This window comes from Prunus dulcis, chromosome 2 (assembly GCF_902201215.1).
Source record: "Prunus dulcis chromosome 2, ALMONDv2, whole genome shotgun sequence".
Lineage (NCBI taxonomy): Eukaryota > Viridiplantae > Streptophyta > Magnoliopsida > Rosales > Rosaceae > Prunus > Prunus dulcis.
The window spans coordinates 647,380-667,443 of NC_047651.1; the positions used below are offsets into that span (position 1 = coordinate 647,380).

Genomic DNA, 20,064 nt, shown 5'->3' on the forward strand with positions numbered 1-20,064 from the left:
AATTTTGAGTTTTGGTTGCGCACCTGTGTCGATGTGCCTATGGTGGTTGATGGGGACTCTCATGGTTCTTTTTGTTCAATTGCTTTGAGCCTTTCTTTGCAATTTTGAGTCTTTCCTATTATGGCCCAATGCATTTTGTGTTCCTTGCACTTTTGTGGACTATTCAAGAACTTATTAGAGCATCTACAATTATACTCTTTATTTTTTAGTTAAAATTTATTTAAAAATATATATAAGCTATTTAAGAGTTATAGTTTAGGGAGTCATAAATACTATAACTCTTTTTCAATTGGTCCATTTCTATTAAAAAAATAATATAAAAATAGTTAGCATTAATTAAAAGTTTAAAATAATCATAAAATAGAACAACATTTAATTATAGGGAGCCACTAAGAGTCCTTTCTCTCTTCTCGGATTTAGGAGCTCCTAAATATCTCCCTATTTTATGAGATGGATAGGGAGCATAGTTGGAGTTGTATTTTTCCAATTCCTCCTTAAAATTTATCTAAAGAGATGGTTTAGAGAGCCCATTATAGATGCTCTTAGTCCTTGTTTTATCAATTCTTGTTTTATCAAAGACCAACTATAAATTCTCAAGTTGAACCACTAGTAGTCCCTGTTCTTGAATTTCCTCATGGGTATTCTCTTGAAATTTTACTTGTTTTGCAACAACCAAGTTGAACCACTAGTGGTTCTTACAGTTCTTGAATTTCCTCAGGCCTCTAGATATGTATGCTCTCGAATATTGTCTCTCGTCTACCCACCCTGAGGGTGTATCTATTTGCAACCATGGGCTTGGTATTCAATTTGTATCCTCGTCATGATCATCACGAGGTAGACATAAAACCAAAACTAACAAACCCGGAGTATTGTTATACATATTCTAATAATCATTCTGTTTATTGAATCCTGAACGTTTTTTCTCTGTAATATAATTTAGTTGTTTCAATTTATTTTATAGTATAATTATTATGGATTTTTTTACCAAAATACTCTATGAACTTAAACCTATTTTGAGGTAAATTAGTCCTATTGTAACATTTTCTGTCGGTTTTAATCCCATAAATGGCACATACTAAAGTATGATGAATTGAGAGGTAAAAAGTTCAATGAATAACTATGTTGCAGCGAGTAAAAATGGCAAATAAAGAAAAAGAAAACCTGCATGAAAATACCTTTTATTACAATATGAGTACAATAATTTACACCACAACCTCTACTAGTTACACATGTGGGCTACTAGACTTCTCTACAAGGTCAAAAATTCCTTTGCAACTTAACTTGTTTACAAACTAACACTGCATCATTCCCTTCCTCGTGCTTTGACCTGGCAACGCCTGCAATCCACAGAAAGTAAAACTTGGCACCGTATTTCTATAAGGTAAAGCAAATTACGATTCACACTAAATGTACAACATATGCATGTTGGTGCAACGTTCACGCACAAGTAAAACATGAAATGGAAAATGAAAAAAACCCAAGGCACTAACAATGACAAATTGGTTTCACTTTCACACAAGGAGTATGCGGGCACTACAGCATATCAAATTGCATACAGAAAATACGATTGTGAAAAGACTCATTCTTAACAAAATATATTAAAGCCACCAAGCACACTGAATTACCTCAGATCATCTTAAATTTGCACCTTCGATAGGGTTTGAGTCAATTTCAAACTAATGTCACCATAAGGTACTTCTTGCTTTACATCAACAAGATCGAAACTCTTCAAAACCTGATGTATTGACCATGAAAATTCACATTTAGTAAGATACCAAAAATGCTGCATCACCTACTTCAACAGGCAGTAAAAGTTTTGCTTGTTCAGAAAGTATAAAAGGAACAAAATGACAAGCCAATTAAACAAACAAACAAAAACAGAAAGATGCATCCAATACATTGCATATTTCAGAAAATAGAAATGCAGCAAAACATTTTCTAATAGCACCAAGACTAGGAACAAGAATCAGAGATAAAATGATATGTAACGAAAAACCCAAACACAAAGTTAAATGATATTTAACAAAAAAATAAAGAATTTAAATAACTGAATCATTTTTCAATAACTAGGTTGATTTAAACCTATACAAACATTTTGCTCAATTGCGCATATTCATCTAAAATGTATACAAATAATTTGTTCTTAAAATTCTATGATGTACCCATAAGATACATACATGATACACCAGAACTTGGAGAAATTCTCAATTTACTATCCAAAAAAGCACTTGGATTCAAAGCAAGACAACTTAACAGAAATGTCTCAAAAATTTACCAGAGTTTCATAGAACATTCGGGCACATAGCTTTCTTGTTTTTCCTTCTAAGATTTTGTCTAAGCTGAGATCTCCAAATAGGTCTTCTGAGGTTGAGGTGATAGGAGATTGCCTTTTTAAATACTGAGCCACAGCCCTGTGCACCAAATGGGAAAAATTATTAAGAAAATTAAAGATAATGAGCCACTGAGTACAGAAATACAGCGACTAACTAAACCCTTCATAAAGAAAGAAAAGAAACGATTGAAAGAGAAGTACCTGGTTCTAACAGACAATGAATCAACTGCATGTGTCCCTTGAGATCCTGGTACTCCTTGTGTCCCTTGAGATCCTGGTACAAGCATAGATATGTCATCCAAATAGTGTACACAAAAGTTAGAAAATTTGAACTTAAAGAATGAGTACTCTTTATTCATACAGGCAGCCAAGAAAAACACTATACACAATTTACAGAATCATCCAAATCACTGATCAAGCAAAGGTTTCTGAGTTTACCAGCTGGTGTACTGCTATCTGCTTCCAGAAAATAAAGATCCTACAATGAAACATTTTAAGAAGTTCGAAAGTTAATTGAGAGTTAACTGGTTCATAGAGGAAAACATTAAGTAATGCACTAATACACCTATTGCATATGGAGAGGGGTTTCAGAATGAAGTTCTATGTCTCTCATAAGTTGATTCTCAAAACTAAAAGATAAGAAGAGTTAAAATTACACATTAACAAAATGCCTGGCAGGTTGAAAGTATAAATCTCATATTGCATAAATACAAGTAATTCAGGATTTCAATGAAGTATTTTCCAAAAAACAACCATAAAGAAAGTTTAAAGACTTGAGGAAGGAATTTCACATGGACCAATCTTATTACAACTTTAGTCCACAAGTAAAAAAAGGTAAAAATGAACAAGGCTCAGGAGTTAGGAATATCATAGAAATAAGAATAAGATTAAATACGTGAGACTCTTGATCAAAGGCGGAGCCAAATTGTGCCTAGGGATTCCACAGGCCCACGGCCCTCTCCGCGGCTCCTAGAATATTAGAATATTAGACTTCTTCTAGTAATTGTCTTGTAGTTGTGAGTTGGGTGATACACATTCGTAGTTTTATATTTCAAACTCAGTTTTGGTTTGACTTTAGGTGATATTCTCCAACTTTGCTCTGAATGATTCAACATGTATCAAAATGCATTATCCCAAGGTAAAGGAAAATTTTGGCTTTGCCATCTTCCTCTCAGAGAGTTGGTAAAAAAGGGTTTGTTAATCTTCAAAAACCATTTCTCAAAGAAAAAACACTAATATTATTTAATTCCTCAGTAAATCTATCATGCAACTTATTGACACCAAAAAAATATATATGAATCTGCTTAACGTTCAAATTTAACTCAAAAGGGAGTTAAATGATAAACATTCTTTATCCTTAATGGAAATTATCAAGTGCATTATATCATATATAATCATATAAAAAATGAAAGACATCTAAATGTTTCAAAGCAAATGGATATATATGAATCTGCTTAACGTTCAAATTTAACTCAAAAGAGAGTTAAATGATAAACATTCTTTATCCTTAATGGAAATTATCAAGTGCATTATATCATATATAATCATATAAAAAATGAAAGACATCTAAATGTTTCAAAGTAAATGGATATATAAGCCTCAAAAAGCAAAGAAAACACTTAATGAACATAGATCACTCAAGGCTAAAGTTAAGCATAATAGAGCTCGGTAGAGTAAGTTGTGCTCAATAAAGTGAGCTGTTTCACAAGCTTAGGTTCTCTATAATGTATCCCTAAGCATTACCTCAAAGCAATCTTAAATCTAATGCCTCCCACTCAAGCATAAAACTTGAGGCTTGTAAAGTTCCCACAAAAGGCACAAAACAGTAAAATGAAAAGCAAAAAAGGGTGTAAACATCAAATATAATTTATATGAAAGCACTTATAGGACCAAATACTGTATAACTTACTTCAGCTTCTGCAGTATTCCTTAAGTCAGGAGTATCTGATAGACCAGTGTTTTCTGGACGTAACTGCTCCTCAAATATTGTCCTTGGAGTTTCAAAAACAGACTCATGAAATCCAATTGATGATGGTAGGTCTGGTGTCTGCAGTATTTGTGTTCCAGTGCTTGTTTCCAATGGAGGAACTGAAGCTGACCGTATGTATGGAGATGGAGCAGGCGTAAGGTCATCTCTCCTGGGAGAAGGCATGAATCTTGGTGAAGGTATAAACTCAGGTAAGATACTTTCCCCATCATGTTCTTCAACATGTCTGAGTTGATCAATTTCTGGGTTGCATTGAGTAGCAGGCGATTGTGCACCCCTATACTCTGTGGAAGCTTCAGTTACAGGAAGAGACCGTGCAACCTTACGCTCTGGGGAGATTTCAGTTGTAAAAGGACGAGGAGATTGTGCAACCCTAGCTTCTAAGAAAGCTTCAGTTGTGGGAGAAGGAGATCTTGTAGGCCTAGAGTCAGGAAGAGCTTCCTCAAACAAATGGGATTTTGTGGATATATAGTCTTTGTTGGAAATGTTACAAAGATCTGAACACAGACCTACAGGCAGACACCCAGATTAGAAATAAAGTCATTAAAATGGCAGACAAGCAGCAAGAGAAAACTAATGAAGGAAAAAGACCCACTCACCACTTAATGAAGGCTGGAAGAATATTTGTTCCTTTCTTAAACTGTTGTTCAACTTCCAAACACCCAAAGCAGAGCACGGAATATTCCTCCTTTTACGCAATAAATCACTAGTATCTTGAATTGTCTTATTCATAAACCTGCAAAATTCACAACCTTATCTCAGTGACCAATACCAGAAGAAATACGGACCATATGATGAATAATATGTGCAACCATACTCATTGGACAACACAAGGGTCTCATCAAAATACTGCTTTCTCTTCCTTGGTCTTGCTCTTGGCTGCTCAGGAGGTGGTGTTGGTTGAAGTTCTGCAACAACAGAAGAGAGAAACACTCAAGGTAAAAATAAAGTTGTGTCATATTGACGTTTACCGCTGAAGAGGATATTAGATGATGAATAGTAACTCTACACACCAAATGAAACATGTGTATCAATATTTTGTAGACCCTCTGGCAAAGAAGCAACAGATGCTGGTGGTCCTGAACTTGGCTGAAACAATGGAGATGGCCCACCAGAAGGTATAGTTTCCTCCATAATTGGAGAAAGAATGTCTTTCTCACTCCTTTCAGGGTCAACAGATCTGTGTGGTTCAGTTACATCATCCCTGTTATTGGGGGAAACCAGAGGAAGGATTTCTGAGCTAAAATCAGGAACAGCATCTCGCAGAACTTCCATTTCTTGAACATGTTCAGGGGAACCGCCATCTCTATCCCTCAAATCAATACTTTCTCCCTGGTTAGTTGGAACAGGATCTTCAAAACCAACATGTTGTGGAACCTCAACTTCTGGAAAATTTGGAAGGGTGAAGTCATCACTAAATCTTATTTGTTCATCTGTCTGATTGCCTGGACTAGGCGCCCCCTCAGCTGGAGGTGTATGGAGGATGCTGTAACCATGGAAACATAAAAATTACTATATTGCTTTCTCAAAGAAATATTTAAAATCATACATGGAAAACTCAAATGCATTAAGAAGCATACTCCTCATCCATGGGGGTAGCATCTGAACCAAAAACCTCTTTTGGATGTGATAGATACATCTGAATATCCTAAAAATAACACAAGCTTCAGTCAGTAACAATGCAATTCCAGTACTTCAACATTCAAACAGTAAAATAAAGGAGAGCAAAAACTATATATACTTTAAAACGGAAAAGGAATAGATGTTCAACCTCGTCAAAAGTTATAGCAACATAAGGGTTTGTTCCAATAGGAATTTGATCTGTAACACAAAGTTCAAATATTTCAAGACTTTCACCAAATGAACATAAACAAAGAAAAATAAGAAAAGTAAGATGAAAATTTCAAACAGCAAGTCACTTCTACAACCTGTTAGTGTGATGTCTTCCTCACTCCTCAGATGATTATCATGAGCCCTGAGGAAACAAAATCATTGCATCATACATCCATTTAAAAGCAGAAAAAAAAAGATGGATGAAAAGGGCCTTCTGCGAATATTACCCCTCACAGAACAAGTCTGTATCCAAATCCAAAGCATCAAGGTCAAATGTGTCAGGCAAAGTGATGGATTGAACCGGTGCTTGTCTTGCATTCTCTGGCAAATTCAAGTCTATAGAAGCAAAGGCCTTTCTTAGGCTAGTCAAAACAACATTACAGTCCTGGTAAAGATAGTCGACTTTCTTCGAGTATATCCGAACAACACCTACTAGAAGGTGTCCTGACATTCTCAGTGCAATAGGAACATCCGGAAACATGATGCGATCTAATAAAAGCATTCATATGAACATTGTTAGCCAATTGCTTTTTCAACATTCAAGTTTTTACACGATCAAGAGAAAAACTGCGCACAATAGTGAAATGAGTCTGAGAGAAAGATATCGTTAAATTCAAAAGTATGACCAATTAAAATTGTATACACAGCCCACAATAAACACATATCATTCCCAAAATTGATTAGGAAATTAGAAAAGGGGAATGAAACAAAAAAAGAACAAGTAACTTGAACCCAAGCAAATCTAAATGGGTATATGATTCTGTTGATGGGGCAATCCTTATATGGGCGGTACCTGTAAAACAAAAAGGGGTTTTACAGGTACCACCCATCTTCACCGGACTGATCATGTTATCAAAACGAAAAAGGGATTCAATTCAGCGAAATTTAGAACGGATTGGTTATAATGTATGACAAAAATTATGAATTCCATAAAATTTTAAGATCTAAATTAGCATCTTACAAATCAAAACTTAATAAAAAGACCAGATTAAAGAAGGAAAAAAAAAACACTTTCTCAAAGAAAGGCGACGGGTTCACAAAAAAGTCTCAAAATTTAACAGAGGAAAGTAGCTTTGGATTCAGATTTTGAGACACCCAGAACACCACAAAAAAAAAACTCAAACTTTAAGCAAAACAAACAAAAGGGTTGTACGGACCAACGGTGGAGGGGATGTCGGTGGAAGTGTAATGGGACTTCTTTAACCTGCTCTGCAGATGCGCCGCACACCATACGGTTCCCAGTGGGCCCTTCCGAGCCAGGAACGTCTGCGAATAAAACATCCTTCAACCTTCGTCTTCTTCTTCTTCACTATTTCAAAAAAACCTTCTTCTTCTTCTTCTACACTATTTCAATGGCAAAACCTTCTTCTTCTTCTTCTACACTATTTCAATGGCAAAACTTATAAATATATAAATAAGAACAGTGCTTCGTTAGTGTTTCTCTGTGTATAAATATGGTTTATGAGAGAGAGAGAGAGAGAGAGAGAGAGAGAGAGAGAGAAGACGGGGGTTTTACGGTTAGGGTTATTGGAGATTGAAGGAGGAAATGGGGCGCGGGAAACGAAAAATGGCGCCCATTTGGCGTGAGGTTTACGGGAATAACCCTTGTGGATTATAAGAATTACGAATTTACGACTGTTTTCTTCTTTTCTTTTTCCCAAACGAAACAACAGATACTTTGGAAGTTTCCGCTACTCAAATTTTAAAAAAAATATATATATATATATATATATGCTCACTTTTCAAAAAAAAAAAAAAAGGGGGGTAATCCACCAGAGAATTCAATTAAAAAAATTTTATATATCCACCAGAGAAAATTCTCAAGTTTTTCAATTGGTAGTAATTAAAGTCTGAAGATAAAAACTCTGAGCTAAACTGTTTTTTTAATTATTTTTTAATCAAAGAAATTTAAGCTAAACTTTTTTTTTGTTTCCATATGTTTGATTCACGCCGCAAATTTTTTATTTAAAATTACGTTATTATTCATGCTTTTCACATTGGGTTTTAGATAATTTTTCTTGCTATCTTTGTATTCTTGTAAGTTGTTTCTATTTTACAGTACATCTGCTTCAACAACAACAAAAAATGCTAAAACCACTAAAAAAATTCTAATTAAAAAATAACAGATCAAAACCAACACCTTTTAAACAAAAGCCAAACCGAAAAAGAAAACGCAAAGTTATCAAATTTGAAGGTCATATTGTAGCTCTCGGTGTTATTCGGCCTGCTTAATAAAATGGTATTTATTATGTGTGATTTATAAAGAGATCTCTAGAAGTTCCTAATTTTGATTAATTATCTTTTCGTATAACTAACTAATATTTCCATCAATAAAAAAAAAAATTTCCAAACAAATATTTATAATAAAACGCTCATTTCATTCAAATTCCAAGCCAATACTGTAGCAAGAGATGTAATCATGCAAGGGAATTTTACTGGCAGCAAGCACAAACAGAAAGCATTGAACTCTACAAAGTATTCCATGAGCCAACAGTGGTCAACTGAAAAACCATTCATATAGCCAACGAGAGTTGGTTGAGTTGGTAAAGAGCGTTGCCAGCAAGGCTTAGGTTCGAGTCTTGCTACTGGCAATCCCTCTTGGTGAGTAATTTGTGAAAACCCAAAAAAGGCTAAGGGCTTGGTATGCCCTGACCCTGCAATGGGGTAGCCTTCCCTCCCCCTAAACTTTTTCACCCCAAAAAAAAACCATTCTTATAATCTAATAAACTAGCTCAAGTTCAACCAAATCTACAACAACGAAGCTTGAGCAAAATTACTCGAACACAAAGGACGCTTCAACCAAACCCAGCTTGAACAAACCAGATTTGTATTACGCTGTTTAAACCTGTATTGCTCAGAGAACCATCACAAGATGCACTAATCATGCCAGGTCATTTTCATACGTTTTGATAACTATCAATCCAGTCAGCTTCTACCAGGGACGACTAGAAAATATCAAGGTCTTGACAAAATCATTCATTAAGATCAAAACCAATAGAAACTACAAAAAAGACTCTGATTTTTGTTCCATAAATGGCCTATTCTAATTTCTGATACAATAGATACAAGTAGAAACTCTCCAAAACCAAGTGTTCTGCCAGCTTTACTATGCCTTGTTTACACGAATTCGTTGCCCTTCAAACAACTGCAATGAACAATAAATAGAAATAAATTGTCTAACCGTGAAAATTTGGACACCAACTGATCAAAATTGCTAAGGAAACAAATGCTCAAACAGTTCCAATTATTTGCAATAAAGGAATAATCAGTTCCAGGAAATTAATGAGGAAAGCAATATCCATCCTAATGAAAACATAACCACCATACTTCATGACTACAATTATTGTTTGTAACATGTGAAAATCAGAAGGATGGAAACCACAAGGAAGTATAAATCATGGATGGTGAAAAAGGGTATTTTGATTCGCGATAGATATCATACAAGAATTAGCAGGAATTTATGCAGACAACAGAAGCAACTAGAGACAAAATACACCATGCACCTGCAAATTTGAAAATTGGCTAGTAATTCTAGCTTTCGCATCATTGAATTTCAATAATGCTTTATGTTGCCAGTCATATGAAAACTTCCATAAGAACATATAGAAGAAAGAATATGAACAAGCAGGCAAGTATGTGTATGTATAGTTTGATTCCTAGCTTCCTCTAAAATATGGAACAACAGCTAGAAACTTACAGTATTGTTGAAAGATGAGATGGCAGATTCTACATCCTCCTCCGAGGAGAAAGAAACAAACCCAAAACCACTAGATTTTGAAGTCCCTGGAACCCGGGAAACCTTTGCGCTAAGAACTTTTCCCTTCTCAGAGAAGAGGGTTTTGAGTGTATCCGTAGTTACTTCCTTTCCAAGATTTCCAACATACACTTTATGGGGGCTATCAATGAATTGGGACTCTTCTGCCTGAAGAAGTGATACGTCCGCTTGTAGCAGGGGTTTCTCGGTTATGTTTACTTTGATTTCACGTCCTCCAATTTCCTGTATTAACAACCAGATGGAATAAATTCGTTTTTGACAATTAATAACATTTTACTAAACAAATTGAAAAAGTGCCGATAGAGGGCAGAGGAAGTATACTTTATACTAGATGAATTCTTTAACAGTATTTTAATCAATATAAACGTATGAACCTTGGCAACACTTACAGTTCCATTCAGTTTTTCAACAATGGAATTCGCATCTTCAACAGTCTTTGCTGTAACAAATGCAAATCGGCGACTTCTTCCAGAGTACTTATCAAACATCACCTATGACCAAAAGGAAGGGAGGAAAGTCATCTCTTTTATTTCTTTTCTATGTTATTTATATTACAGTCAACTCAAAAAAAAAAAACAACATTCTATATATTGAAAGAAAATTGCCAAATAAATCCTCATTCTCTTGCTCAGCCATACATATCTCCCAACTTGGATTTTACAATAGTAATTTCTTCACATTGATACTTGCACAAGCATTTAAAATACTTCAGCCAATATTTTCTGGTAAAAGCTTACTGGGTTACTAGCAAATCTTCAGTTATCTCAAGTTTGGTATTATTAAACCATGCTCAAGCATGAAAAGAGTAAATGGTTTGACTGTCAATGACAAATATAGTAATAGAAGATCAGGAAAACATCTCGAGAAACAGTAACAAGGTCTTGGCATGCTGCTTTACAAAATCAATATGAAATTCTAAGTAGAACGGCTCAAAAGATATTGTTAAAGCACCAGATTAGGATCATATGTTTTGATAGCCGCATTATCTTCAAGCCTTCAGTGTTGTCTTATATTGATATGACTACATGTGAATTATTTGTCATTGAAAGGAATGATCAAAATAACTAAAGATTTGTGACAGGCAAAATCAAATTCATGACAAGATTTTATGCATATATAAAGGGTATTGCTGGTAATAACCAAGATTGACATATTCATGCTCATGAGGTTAAAAATACGATTCCCAGGATGAAGTTCCAACTAAGCTATTAGTCCACTCTTATTATTTAACATCACATTTAGAATCTTGAACTGCAACTTTGAATGCAATTGTCAAACCGGACAGATACCACATGCATGTAAGTAAAACCTATTGGCAGTCTCGGGTTCGTATACTAGCCAACGAGGAGCTCCACCCCACCAACCGTTGTAAACTACTCTTAGTTCAGTTCCAATCAACGAATTACCCTACAACACTGAAGTCCCTTACACCAATTAAGCTAGTTACCCATGATGCTACATACTAACCCAACCAAACTATTCTTCTCAAGCTAACTAATCCGATACTAATATGAACCCAAACACAAATGCAGTTGCTACCATATTAAGTACTTATTACTGAGCTCTCAATCTTCAATAACCCAACAATTAAAAAAAAAACATAAAAATGCATGGAAAAACACAAAAACGAGACGGAATAAATAATAAAACAAAATGAAAAGGAAAAGCCAAAAACCTCAGCCTTCTCTACAGCTCCGTGTTCTTCAACAATTTTGGTAAGCTCAGCATTATCCAGAGTCCTGGGAATGTTGCCAATGTAAACTCTCCTGGCCGCTTTAGAAGACGGGTCGGCTGCGACTTCTTCGGCAACAGCAAAGACTCTTTGTGAATGTCTGGGGGTCAGAATCATATAAGAGGAAGTGAGTTTGTGAAAGCCCTGAAATTGGGTTGGTTTGAGGATTTGGAGAGACAGTTTTGGTGCGGCTTTGATGGGTTTTGTGTGATGGTGAAGGAGATTGGGTGGTGACAGTAGGGATGAGATTGTAGCCATTTTTTTTTTTCTGGGCTATTGGGTGTGATTATGAACAAGAGGAGAAAAGTGAATGGGGTTCCAGAGCAGAGCGAAAGAGTGAGGGTGGGAAAAGAGCTGAGACTGAAGAGGCTTCAATTTCATTATCTCATTATCTAGCTGGGATTTTGGTCCAAGGTATCTCACCCGCGGTTGAGATATGATTGAACTTCTTTTTCTTTTGTAGTAAAAGTAAATTACTTTACTAAAAAAAATATTAAATTACATTTTTTTATAAAAAAGATAGTGAATTGCATTTAAAATAATAATAAATAGTAAATTAAACATAAATTTTTATACCAGTGAGAGTCTAAACTAGTTCAAATTAATTATAATACGAAAAAAAATATTCGAATTTGAGTACAAAGGATAGATCCGCTGCTCTAATTAAAACAATAAAATTAGTATTTGTGATTTTGGTATATTATCCAACATTCTATAGAAAGTTTGAAAAAAAAATAGAAATTAGGCCTAGAAATTATAGAGACCTAATTGAAATGGAGGTGGCCAAAATTGTCATTTCATTCCCTGTGAGTAAAAGTGATAGCGAGTAGCCATTTTGCAGGTAGGTCTGAGGGTTTTAAGGGTTCGGCCCATATATATACACACCATTTTCTTACTCAGTGTTTGTGGCTGAGCCTTTCGGAGACGGAGAACCAGTGAGAGACTCTTACAAAGATTTCACGATGGCGCCGAAGCAGAGGACCCCAAAGGTGACCCGAAACCCAGATCTGATTAGAGGGATTGGGAAATACTCGAGGTCGAAGATGTACCACAAGCGAGGGCTTTGGGCTATCAAGGCCAAAAACGGCGGCGCTTTCCCTCGCCACGACAAGAAGCCCGCGGCTGACGTCCCTGCTGTGAAGCCGCCTAAGTTTTACCCCGCCGATGATGTCAAGAAGCCACTCGTCAACAAGCGCAAGCCCAAACCCACAAAGCTCAGGTCCCTATTTCTTTGACTGTCTTATGTTATTGGGTTTGGTTTGCTCTTTCCGTAATGTGGGGAAATGGTTTGAATGGATGCCTTAATGTGTTTGGATTCTGAGAAAATGCGTTTACCTATGAGCTTATTTTTTCTCTCTCTATTTAGATTTGTGAGTGACTACTTTTTTATGTGATTGGTGTGTGCATTCTATTAAGTTCTGTTTATTGGGATTCCGTCTTTGATTTCCAATACCCATGTCAATTATGAAAAAGGAAATTGGGAACATAGAAAGTGAAGATATGCATTGGACGGTCCCCATGGTTTGGGGTTTGAGAAAGTATTCACTTTGTTATCTGAGTTTTGTTTTTCCCCTTTGGGTGTTTGAGGATATTATCATCTTTCTTTTGTTCGATATTGGTTAGGATATAGAGATTAGAAGTTAGATATCTCTTTTTACCAAAAAGAACATAAATTGTGAGAATGTTTTATTTTCTTTTTCAGTTGCTTACCTTAAAGCGGAAGTAGATTGTTTATGTTCGAGAAGCAGTTTTAGATCTTCTGTAATCTCCCTATGTTCCTTTTGTTTATATAGTTAGTAATTTTTTGGTATTTTCTTTTCTTCATATCTTGTAGAGATAGCATTACTCCTGGTACTGTGTTGATCCTTCTTGCTGGAAGGTTCAAGGGGAAGAGGGTTGTGTTTCTGAAGCAGCTCTCATCTGGCTTGCTTTTGGTCACTGGTAAGTTCTCTTTTTTTTTTCTTTTTTTTTTTTTCCTCATAATTAAGTTTTTGTTTTTTCTTGTATGTTATTGGTGCAAGAACAATGATGAAAAAAATGCTTTTTCATCTGTTTCAGTTCGTTCTTATCAAATTTATTAGTGCTTAATTTTTGTGTCAATTGTTCTGCTGGTTGATTTCATATGGAGATGATTATTTGGTTTGATCGAGCACGTATGTAATAGAAAGAAAAACATGCTTTGATGAAGTGTTGGTCATTCAGTACATGGAACAAGGTCATTGTTTACATTTGTGATAAAAGTGATTAAATTTTGTTGGTGTGTTTGAATGGAAGTTCAATAGAGCCATTTGGCTGTGCACGTCTGTTTTGAAAAGAACCATTAGGCAGTGCCAGGTGATGTGATTTGTAGTTTTGTTGAGCATTTCCCTTCCCTCTTTTTTTTTTTTTTTTTTTTCACATTCCCTTCGTGCCTTAGATTTCAAAGTTGGAGTGTTTCTTACTGTCGTTCTTTCTTGTCATTTCAGGACCATTCAAGATTAACGGTGTTCCTCTTAGACGTGTGAACCAAGCTTACGTGATTGGAACCTCAACCAAGGTTGACATCTCTGGGGTTAACGTGGATAAGTTTGATGACAAGTATTTTGCAAAGGAAGTCCAGAAGAAGAAAAACAAGGGTGAAGGCGAGTTCTTTGAAGCAGAGAAAGAGGTTGGGGTTTTTCTTTATTAAAAAAATCTTTTTTCTTTTTTCGAGCGTATACTGTCTATGGTCGTTCTTTGGCCGTCTTTTTGTTCTTTTCTTCTAACCTTTGCTTTCCTTCTTCAAATTGTAGGAGAAAACTGTACTTCCACAGGGGAAAAAAGATGACCAGAAGGCTGTTGATACACCATTGATTAAATCCATCGAGGGAGTTTCAGATTTGAAGACTTATTTGGCTGCAAGGTTTTCTCTTAAGCAAGGCATGAAGCCTCACGAGCTTGTTTTCTAGATTGAAGAAACTGAAAAGTGTTAGATTTTGCTTTTCTATCCAAAATTGTTCCATTTTTGTTTGAACTTGATCTTAGTGGTTGTACTCTTTAAGTTTAATTTGTAATTGACATCTAATCGGATGTTACTTTAGATCATGCCTTGTGCGATTGTTTTTTTTCTTTTCTATTTTATTAAAGGAGGTTTGAACCTAGGATCTCTACTCTCTCCCATTTCATGCCATGTTTTCTAATATTACAGCCTTAGTTGCGGTCATGTGAGATGATTAACTTGATGGTTGCTTAGGGTGTAGGATAATATTATGGAAACCTTTCTTTCGGGGTGCTTAAATTGAAGTATAAAAACAGAATTCTTAGGATAAATGCGTTGAAGATGGTTGTATGAAGAAACCCTTACTATTTTTATTGAGTTATAAGTAGTAGTAGCTAACAAATTGAAAACCAACACCACGAGTATAAAACTCAGCTAAAATACAAGAATAATTTACATTGTTCATTTTGTGATCATAGTTCTATTTTATTGAGAGGGGAGCCCCTGTTGTTACAAAGGGAATTCAAACGGGGCATTTATTCAAACTCGAACAAGGTTAAATGAAAGCAAGGTTAGATAAACAAGGTTACATGAACGTTACAGTTTCCACTGGACTTGCCACAAATTAGTTTCAGAGTAAGCTGTCGGTCCGAGCGGGCAATCTCCTGAAGAAATTGCTGGGTACAGAAGGCAGCTTGCTTCGGAACCTGGGGTGCCTCAAGTAATACAGCCCTGCAACTAAAGCAACCACTCTAAATGGGGCCACATAAAGAACCACAGATGCACAAAGGCAAAACAGTATGAAAAGGCTGGTTGCTCTTGTGTCTCTCCAGCTCAGTAGAGACTGAAACCTCTCTCCTTGTGTTGCTATGTCACCTACAACTGTCTGTATCCTTCCTGCTACACTTCTGATCCTGTCGTACCTCATTCGAACTATATCGTGGGGTCTAGAGCTCGGAAATGTGTCAAACTCTTCATCAAGCTCATCCGGGTGAACTGTCTCTGCCCATGAAAGCTTGGTATCCATGTGAGGAGGATGTCTGGGCCTGAACCTGTAGTTCCACATTCCAATGAGGAACATGTAGACGAAAAGAGTTGGAAGTATCAACTCTGGGTAGCAAATCAATATCAGAAAGAGAATGTGGACAAGAACTGTGGTGACCCCGTTCTTCCAATTGCATACATCACCAAGCCACCGGCTCATAGAAAACATGGCAGAAAGTAGTGACATAATTCGAAAGAAGTTAGCTTTGCTTCTTCTCATGCTCCACATGTGAGAATCAACATCTAACATGTACTCCACCACTTCTTTCCTAAGAGGTGGCTCAGCTCTGCCAAGTCTCACTGCTACAATATTCATGGCTTGGTATCGTAGATTATCGACTTGGTTCACTGTGAAAGGATGCAAGTAATGCATTTTTGGCAGCAAGGGGTGCCCATAAACATATATCATGTTAGCAATAGAGAGGGTGGTGAATCGAACTGCTAGTTGGAGCTCCCCCATTTTCTTCACTCCATTAGGCTGTAGAACTAGGAGTGGGTACGAATGTGTGTACATCCGATGAGCTTCAAGTGCTGATAGTCGAATACGTACCTTCCCAATTCGTGAATCTCTTGCTGCACTGCCTGCAGCAGGTGTTTGTTTCTCACCTCCACCTAGGTTGCAGTTATCGAAAACTCCCAATGTTATCACGGTGCAGGGGTCGTAAACTTCCCATGTGTACTGCTCATTCCATTTAGGATTGAATGTATCCAGAATTGTTCTGGTGCGAACCCATTTCTGGCCATACTTGGCTACACAATAAGCATCTGTGCTCCCTCGGCCATCCTTCATCTTCATTGGAAGAAGCCCTTGTGCACTTAGAATGCCCACTTCCAAAATCCCAACAGGCTGCTTCCAAAGCTGCCTTGCTGTTGGCCTTTGATCACTTATATACATGGTTGATTCATCTAGTACATGGTATCCACCTTCAAGACAAACTCTCAGGTGAATTCTACTTGAAAACTTGAGCTCCTTCCTCCTATCAGGCTCCAAGATACCAAAACCATACTTCTCAAGATTGAACCAGCGAGAATGAACTGGCCTGTGGTCAAGCCGCTTCTCAAACATGTCAATTGGCATGCTTATTTTCCCCAAGACCTCATCTTTCGCAGGGTGGACTCGATCCTCGACTGTAATAACCAGTTGCTCCTCAAAAGGCTCAGCTGCCACAAAGACTAAATCTTCATTCCATAATGGATTAGCAGTCCGACTTGGGCATATCTTGGTCCTGAGCAATTGGTTTCCAACTTGAGCTTTGACAAAGACTTCTGGGAGGCGGCTTCTGTCATTGGGCAGCACATCCTGAGCTTCAATCACATTCACCCTCAGGTACCATAGTTTTGGTGATACATATACCTTTGATCTGATATTAAAAACACCCTCACCATAGACAGCTGCAGCATCTGAATGCCATGCATCTGGAAAGGCTTCATCAGCCTGTGTTCCCATCCAAACTGCAAGCATGATCTCACCCCTAACCTTCCCTTCTCCGCGGCGGTGCTCTAGTCTGTACCACTGAGGAGCCAGTTGGCTGTCGGGTGGAACTCTGGTTGGAACCTCATTCAAGTCAAAAACCACCCTTCCAAGATAATCATCTCTTCCAATCATCTCTTTATCTTTGACAAAAACTTCTACCACTGATGATTGAATTCGATCTTTTGAGAAAGCAAACACCTGGTTCCACTCTGGATTCATTTTCCTCTCAAAATGCCTTGTTCTTCCCTTATAGTTTCCCAGCTTTACTTCCACGTAAGGATCACAGCTTCCAGTAATAGAGCTGGAAGGGAGGTCTTTGGCTTTCACAACGCGAACAAAAAGATAAAACATTTGTTCAACAAGGTCATAAGTGCTTGTAAATCTCTCACCACTCATCCATCCTCTTCCTCCATCTGCTCCACCATTTGGCCATCTCCCACCAAGCTGTGGGTTGGTGTCTTTCAGTTCATATTCATCTTGATGGTTATGATGGGCTTCCGGTTGAGCTGGCCGCATGGTTAATGGGAAACCTTGATGTTGTATTTCTACTGATTTGCCTGGTTGCTGCAGAACTTGATGCTTGTGTATGTGGTGCGCTGTTTCAGCTTTTACTTCAACTGGCTCTTTGATCTCCTCCTTTGGATCTCGTGCAGGATCACTAATGCTAGACCCGGCTGCAGCAGCAGAAGAATTTGTTTCAATCAAAGCAACCGCAGCAACTTTTTTGTTGAATTCTGCTGTGATAACTGTAGTGTTATCTACTACAGGGACTTTTTCTTTGGGAATAGCAGCCAATACTTTGCTATTTGTTCTTGTGCTTTCTGTATTTGGAGGAGCAGAGGGACTAGAAGTTGGGTGTTCTGGTGGTTGTTGAGAATTAGAAGGAGAGTCTTCTAGTAGTTGTGGTGGAGAATATGGAGGAGATTTTGGTTCAGGTTCTAGTGAAGTATATACTTTTAAACCAATCTCACCCTTGACGGATGAGAAAAACCACTTCTTTTCTAACTGGAATCTTTGATAAGCTTTCTCACTTTTCGTGACAATATGTGAGCAAGGAATTCTTACTCTTCCAAGGAAGTTTCGGCCAGGAGTAGGTGATCTCCTCTCATGGTAGACATAGGCTTCAATGGTTTGGTGATGGAAATTTCGTGTTTGGTCGATATCAAAGAAAAGTTTGTGGTTCCAAATGGGGTTGAGGTTCTTTAAAACAGTTTTGGTTCGGCTAAGCTTGTTTACAAAATCAACTTCTACAAATGGACTAGCAGACCCTTCACCGTCTTTGGGCATAAGATCATGAGCATCTACCACTTCAACTACCAGCTTCATTCTCCTTTTGCTTACTTGGCTGCCGTGAGAATCTAGAGGAAGTGACACCCCTCAAGCAATCTGAAATAAGCTTCAGAAGCAAAGAAGTTTTATCTAGGAAGGAAAAAAATTAAAAAGAAAAAAAAAAAGGAATGTTCAGGTTCTTTCTCTTGCACTGTGGTACCATGCTATTTTGGTGAAGCAAAGAATGTTTTGATGAAGAAGCTGCCCTGCCTGTCAGTTCTGTTATAAATCGAAAGATAGCCGGAAAAAATTGGAGGGAAGCCTTAAATTTTTTATAAAGTGTGGGAAAGTCAGTCATTCAAATAATTCTCAAAGAAGGCAATATTATCTCATTAATTTTGTCCCAAATGCTTCAAGCAAAATTTGTTTTATTTTATATTACTTCTGCATCGCTTGGGAATCATCTCAATTCTGTTTCTTTTTTGTTTGCTGAGGTAAGAGCTTCTTAACATGATGAAGAATTAAAGCTAACTTTTGTGTTTTTTATATACAAAACGAATAAAATGTTCTCGAGGCCTCTGTAAGAAACTTACATGGCTAGCTTTTCTTTGGCATGAAGAATCAAATCTCAGAGATCCTTTTCTTCTTATTATCAAGGGTATAACTGCCATCTGATTAAAAATATATTCACTTGAATCTGTGTGTGTTGAAGGGACATCCCTTTCTTGGCTAGGCAGCAATCTGAATGTCATGAAGTGTAAAGTAAAGAAAGTTAGGAAAAGAAAGGGCTATGAAAGGCATAGTTGGAGCCTAAGAAAGAAAGAAAAAGCAAAAATCTGAAGCTGCATGGTTTTGAGTTGTGATCAAAGATGCTTTGCTTTCTGCTTTCTACTCTTTCTTACTTTTAACTTATTTATTATCGTTGCCTCCCTCATTTTGATTCTGTCCAAGTTTTGGTTTGTCATTATTATTTTTTCTTTTCTACTTTAACCATTGCATTGTTAGGAAGACCATGTGATTCATTGCTTGACTTCATTATGTTTTTGAATATTTGAGTGTTGTTGGATCAATCGTTGTTCTTCTCATGTTCTGTTATGAATGCAGCGATCTGTCTGTCAGTGGTTTTGCCATATCTGACTGTTTGAACTTTAGAACATCATATTAACAAAAGGACTCGTATTTTGAACTTGTGCTCGTACATGAAAATATTTTATTTATTTGAGCCAATGATGGGGTGGAACATGAGGCAGATACCTTCGAAGGATTAATATTAATTACATACTTACTGAATCACACGTTCTGCCAAACATTAACTTGATCAACAATTCAAATTTGTTTTATCCACAAATTTCCTGTGGCTAACGTATGAAGTACGAATACTTAATGTAATTCCTGAGCGAGAAGGTGAGGAGAATTGGTTCGTTGTTTCGGGTTTATTTTGGGATAAGAGCAAGGAACAAAAAAATTCTCTGAATTCCCTGTATATTATTATTCTTTCAAGACTCAAGAAAAAAGGTCCCTTCTTACAAGCATGGTGGGTTCTATTTATAGGGGGTTTAAACAAGATAATTTACGAGCTGGTCACTTCGGCTCGGAGCCGAGTTGTTTGTGTCACACCAAGTTGTCAGGTGCCTGCATTTGGTTTGGTCATTTTTCGCCAAG

At 36.9% G+C, this 20,064-nt stretch overlaps 4 protein-coding genes across 5 annotated transcripts; 1 reads left to right on the top strand and 3 right to left on the bottom strand.

The window, feature by feature from the left end:
• Window positions 1-1,162: 1,162 nt before the first annotated feature.
• Window positions 1,163-7,633, bottom strand: LOC117617502 (sister chromatid cohesion 1 protein 3). Of its 2 annotated transcripts, XM_034346892.1 has the most exons (15): window positions 7,515-7,633; window positions 7,310-7,447; window positions 6,380-6,641; window positions 6,248-6,294; window positions 6,091-6,140; window positions 5,900-5,967; window positions 5,333-5,805; window positions 5,137-5,227; window positions 4,919-5,055; window positions 4,242-4,828; window positions 2,771-2,810; window positions 2,534-2,606; window positions 2,276-2,411; window positions 1,626-1,735; window positions 1,163-1,337 (listed from the first exon to the last, which is right to left on the bottom strand). In XM_034346892.1, exons 2-14 carry the CDS (start codon window positions 7,431-7,433, stop codon window positions 1,637-1,639), a joined length of 2,187 nt encoding a protein of 728 aa, XP_034202783.1. In that variant the 5' UTR covers window positions 7,434-7,447; window positions 7,515-7,633; the 3' UTR covers window positions 1,163-1,337; window positions 1,626-1,636. The 2 variants fall into 2 exon arrangements, with proteins under 2 accessions (XP_034202783.1, XP_034202782.1); XM_034346891.1 differs by having other exon boundaries at window positions 7,310-7,515.
• A 1,307-nt stretch (window positions 7,634-8,940) lies between these two features.
• LOC117617503 (30S ribosomal protein 2, chloroplastic) lies at window positions 8,941-12,048 on the bottom strand. The gene is made up of 4 exons (XM_034346893.1): window positions 11,603-12,048; window positions 10,317-10,418; window positions 9,850-10,149; window positions 8,941-9,297 (listed from the first exon to the last, which is right to left on the bottom strand). The coding sequence occupies exons 1-4, from the start codon at window positions 11,915-11,917 to the stop codon at window positions 9,259-9,261; spliced, it is 756 nt and encodes a 251-aa protein (XP_034202784.1). The 5' UTR covers window positions 11,918-12,048; the 3' UTR covers window positions 8,941-9,258.
• A 388-nt stretch (window positions 12,049-12,436) lies between these two features.
• On the top strand, window positions 12,437-14,781 carry LOC117617504 (60S ribosomal protein L6-3-like). The gene is made up of 4 exons (XM_034346894.1): window positions 12,437-12,878; window positions 13,494-13,600; window positions 14,125-14,306; window positions 14,431-14,781. Exons 1-4 carry the CDS (start codon window positions 12,622-12,624, stop codon window positions 14,584-14,586), a joined length of 702 nt encoding a protein of 233 aa, XP_034202785.1. The 5' UTR covers window positions 12,437-12,621; the 3' UTR covers window positions 14,587-14,781.
• A 255-nt stretch (window positions 14,782-15,036) lies between these two features.
• LOC117617082 (FT-interacting protein 1-like) lies at window positions 15,037-18,459 on the bottom strand. Its single transcript, XM_034346332.1, has one exon. The coding sequence runs from the start codon at window positions 18,457-18,459 to the stop codon at window positions 15,247-15,249; it is 3,213 nt and encodes a 1,070-aa protein (XP_034202223.1). The 3' UTR covers window positions 15,037-15,246.
• Window positions 18,460-20,064: the final 1,605 nt, after the last annotated feature.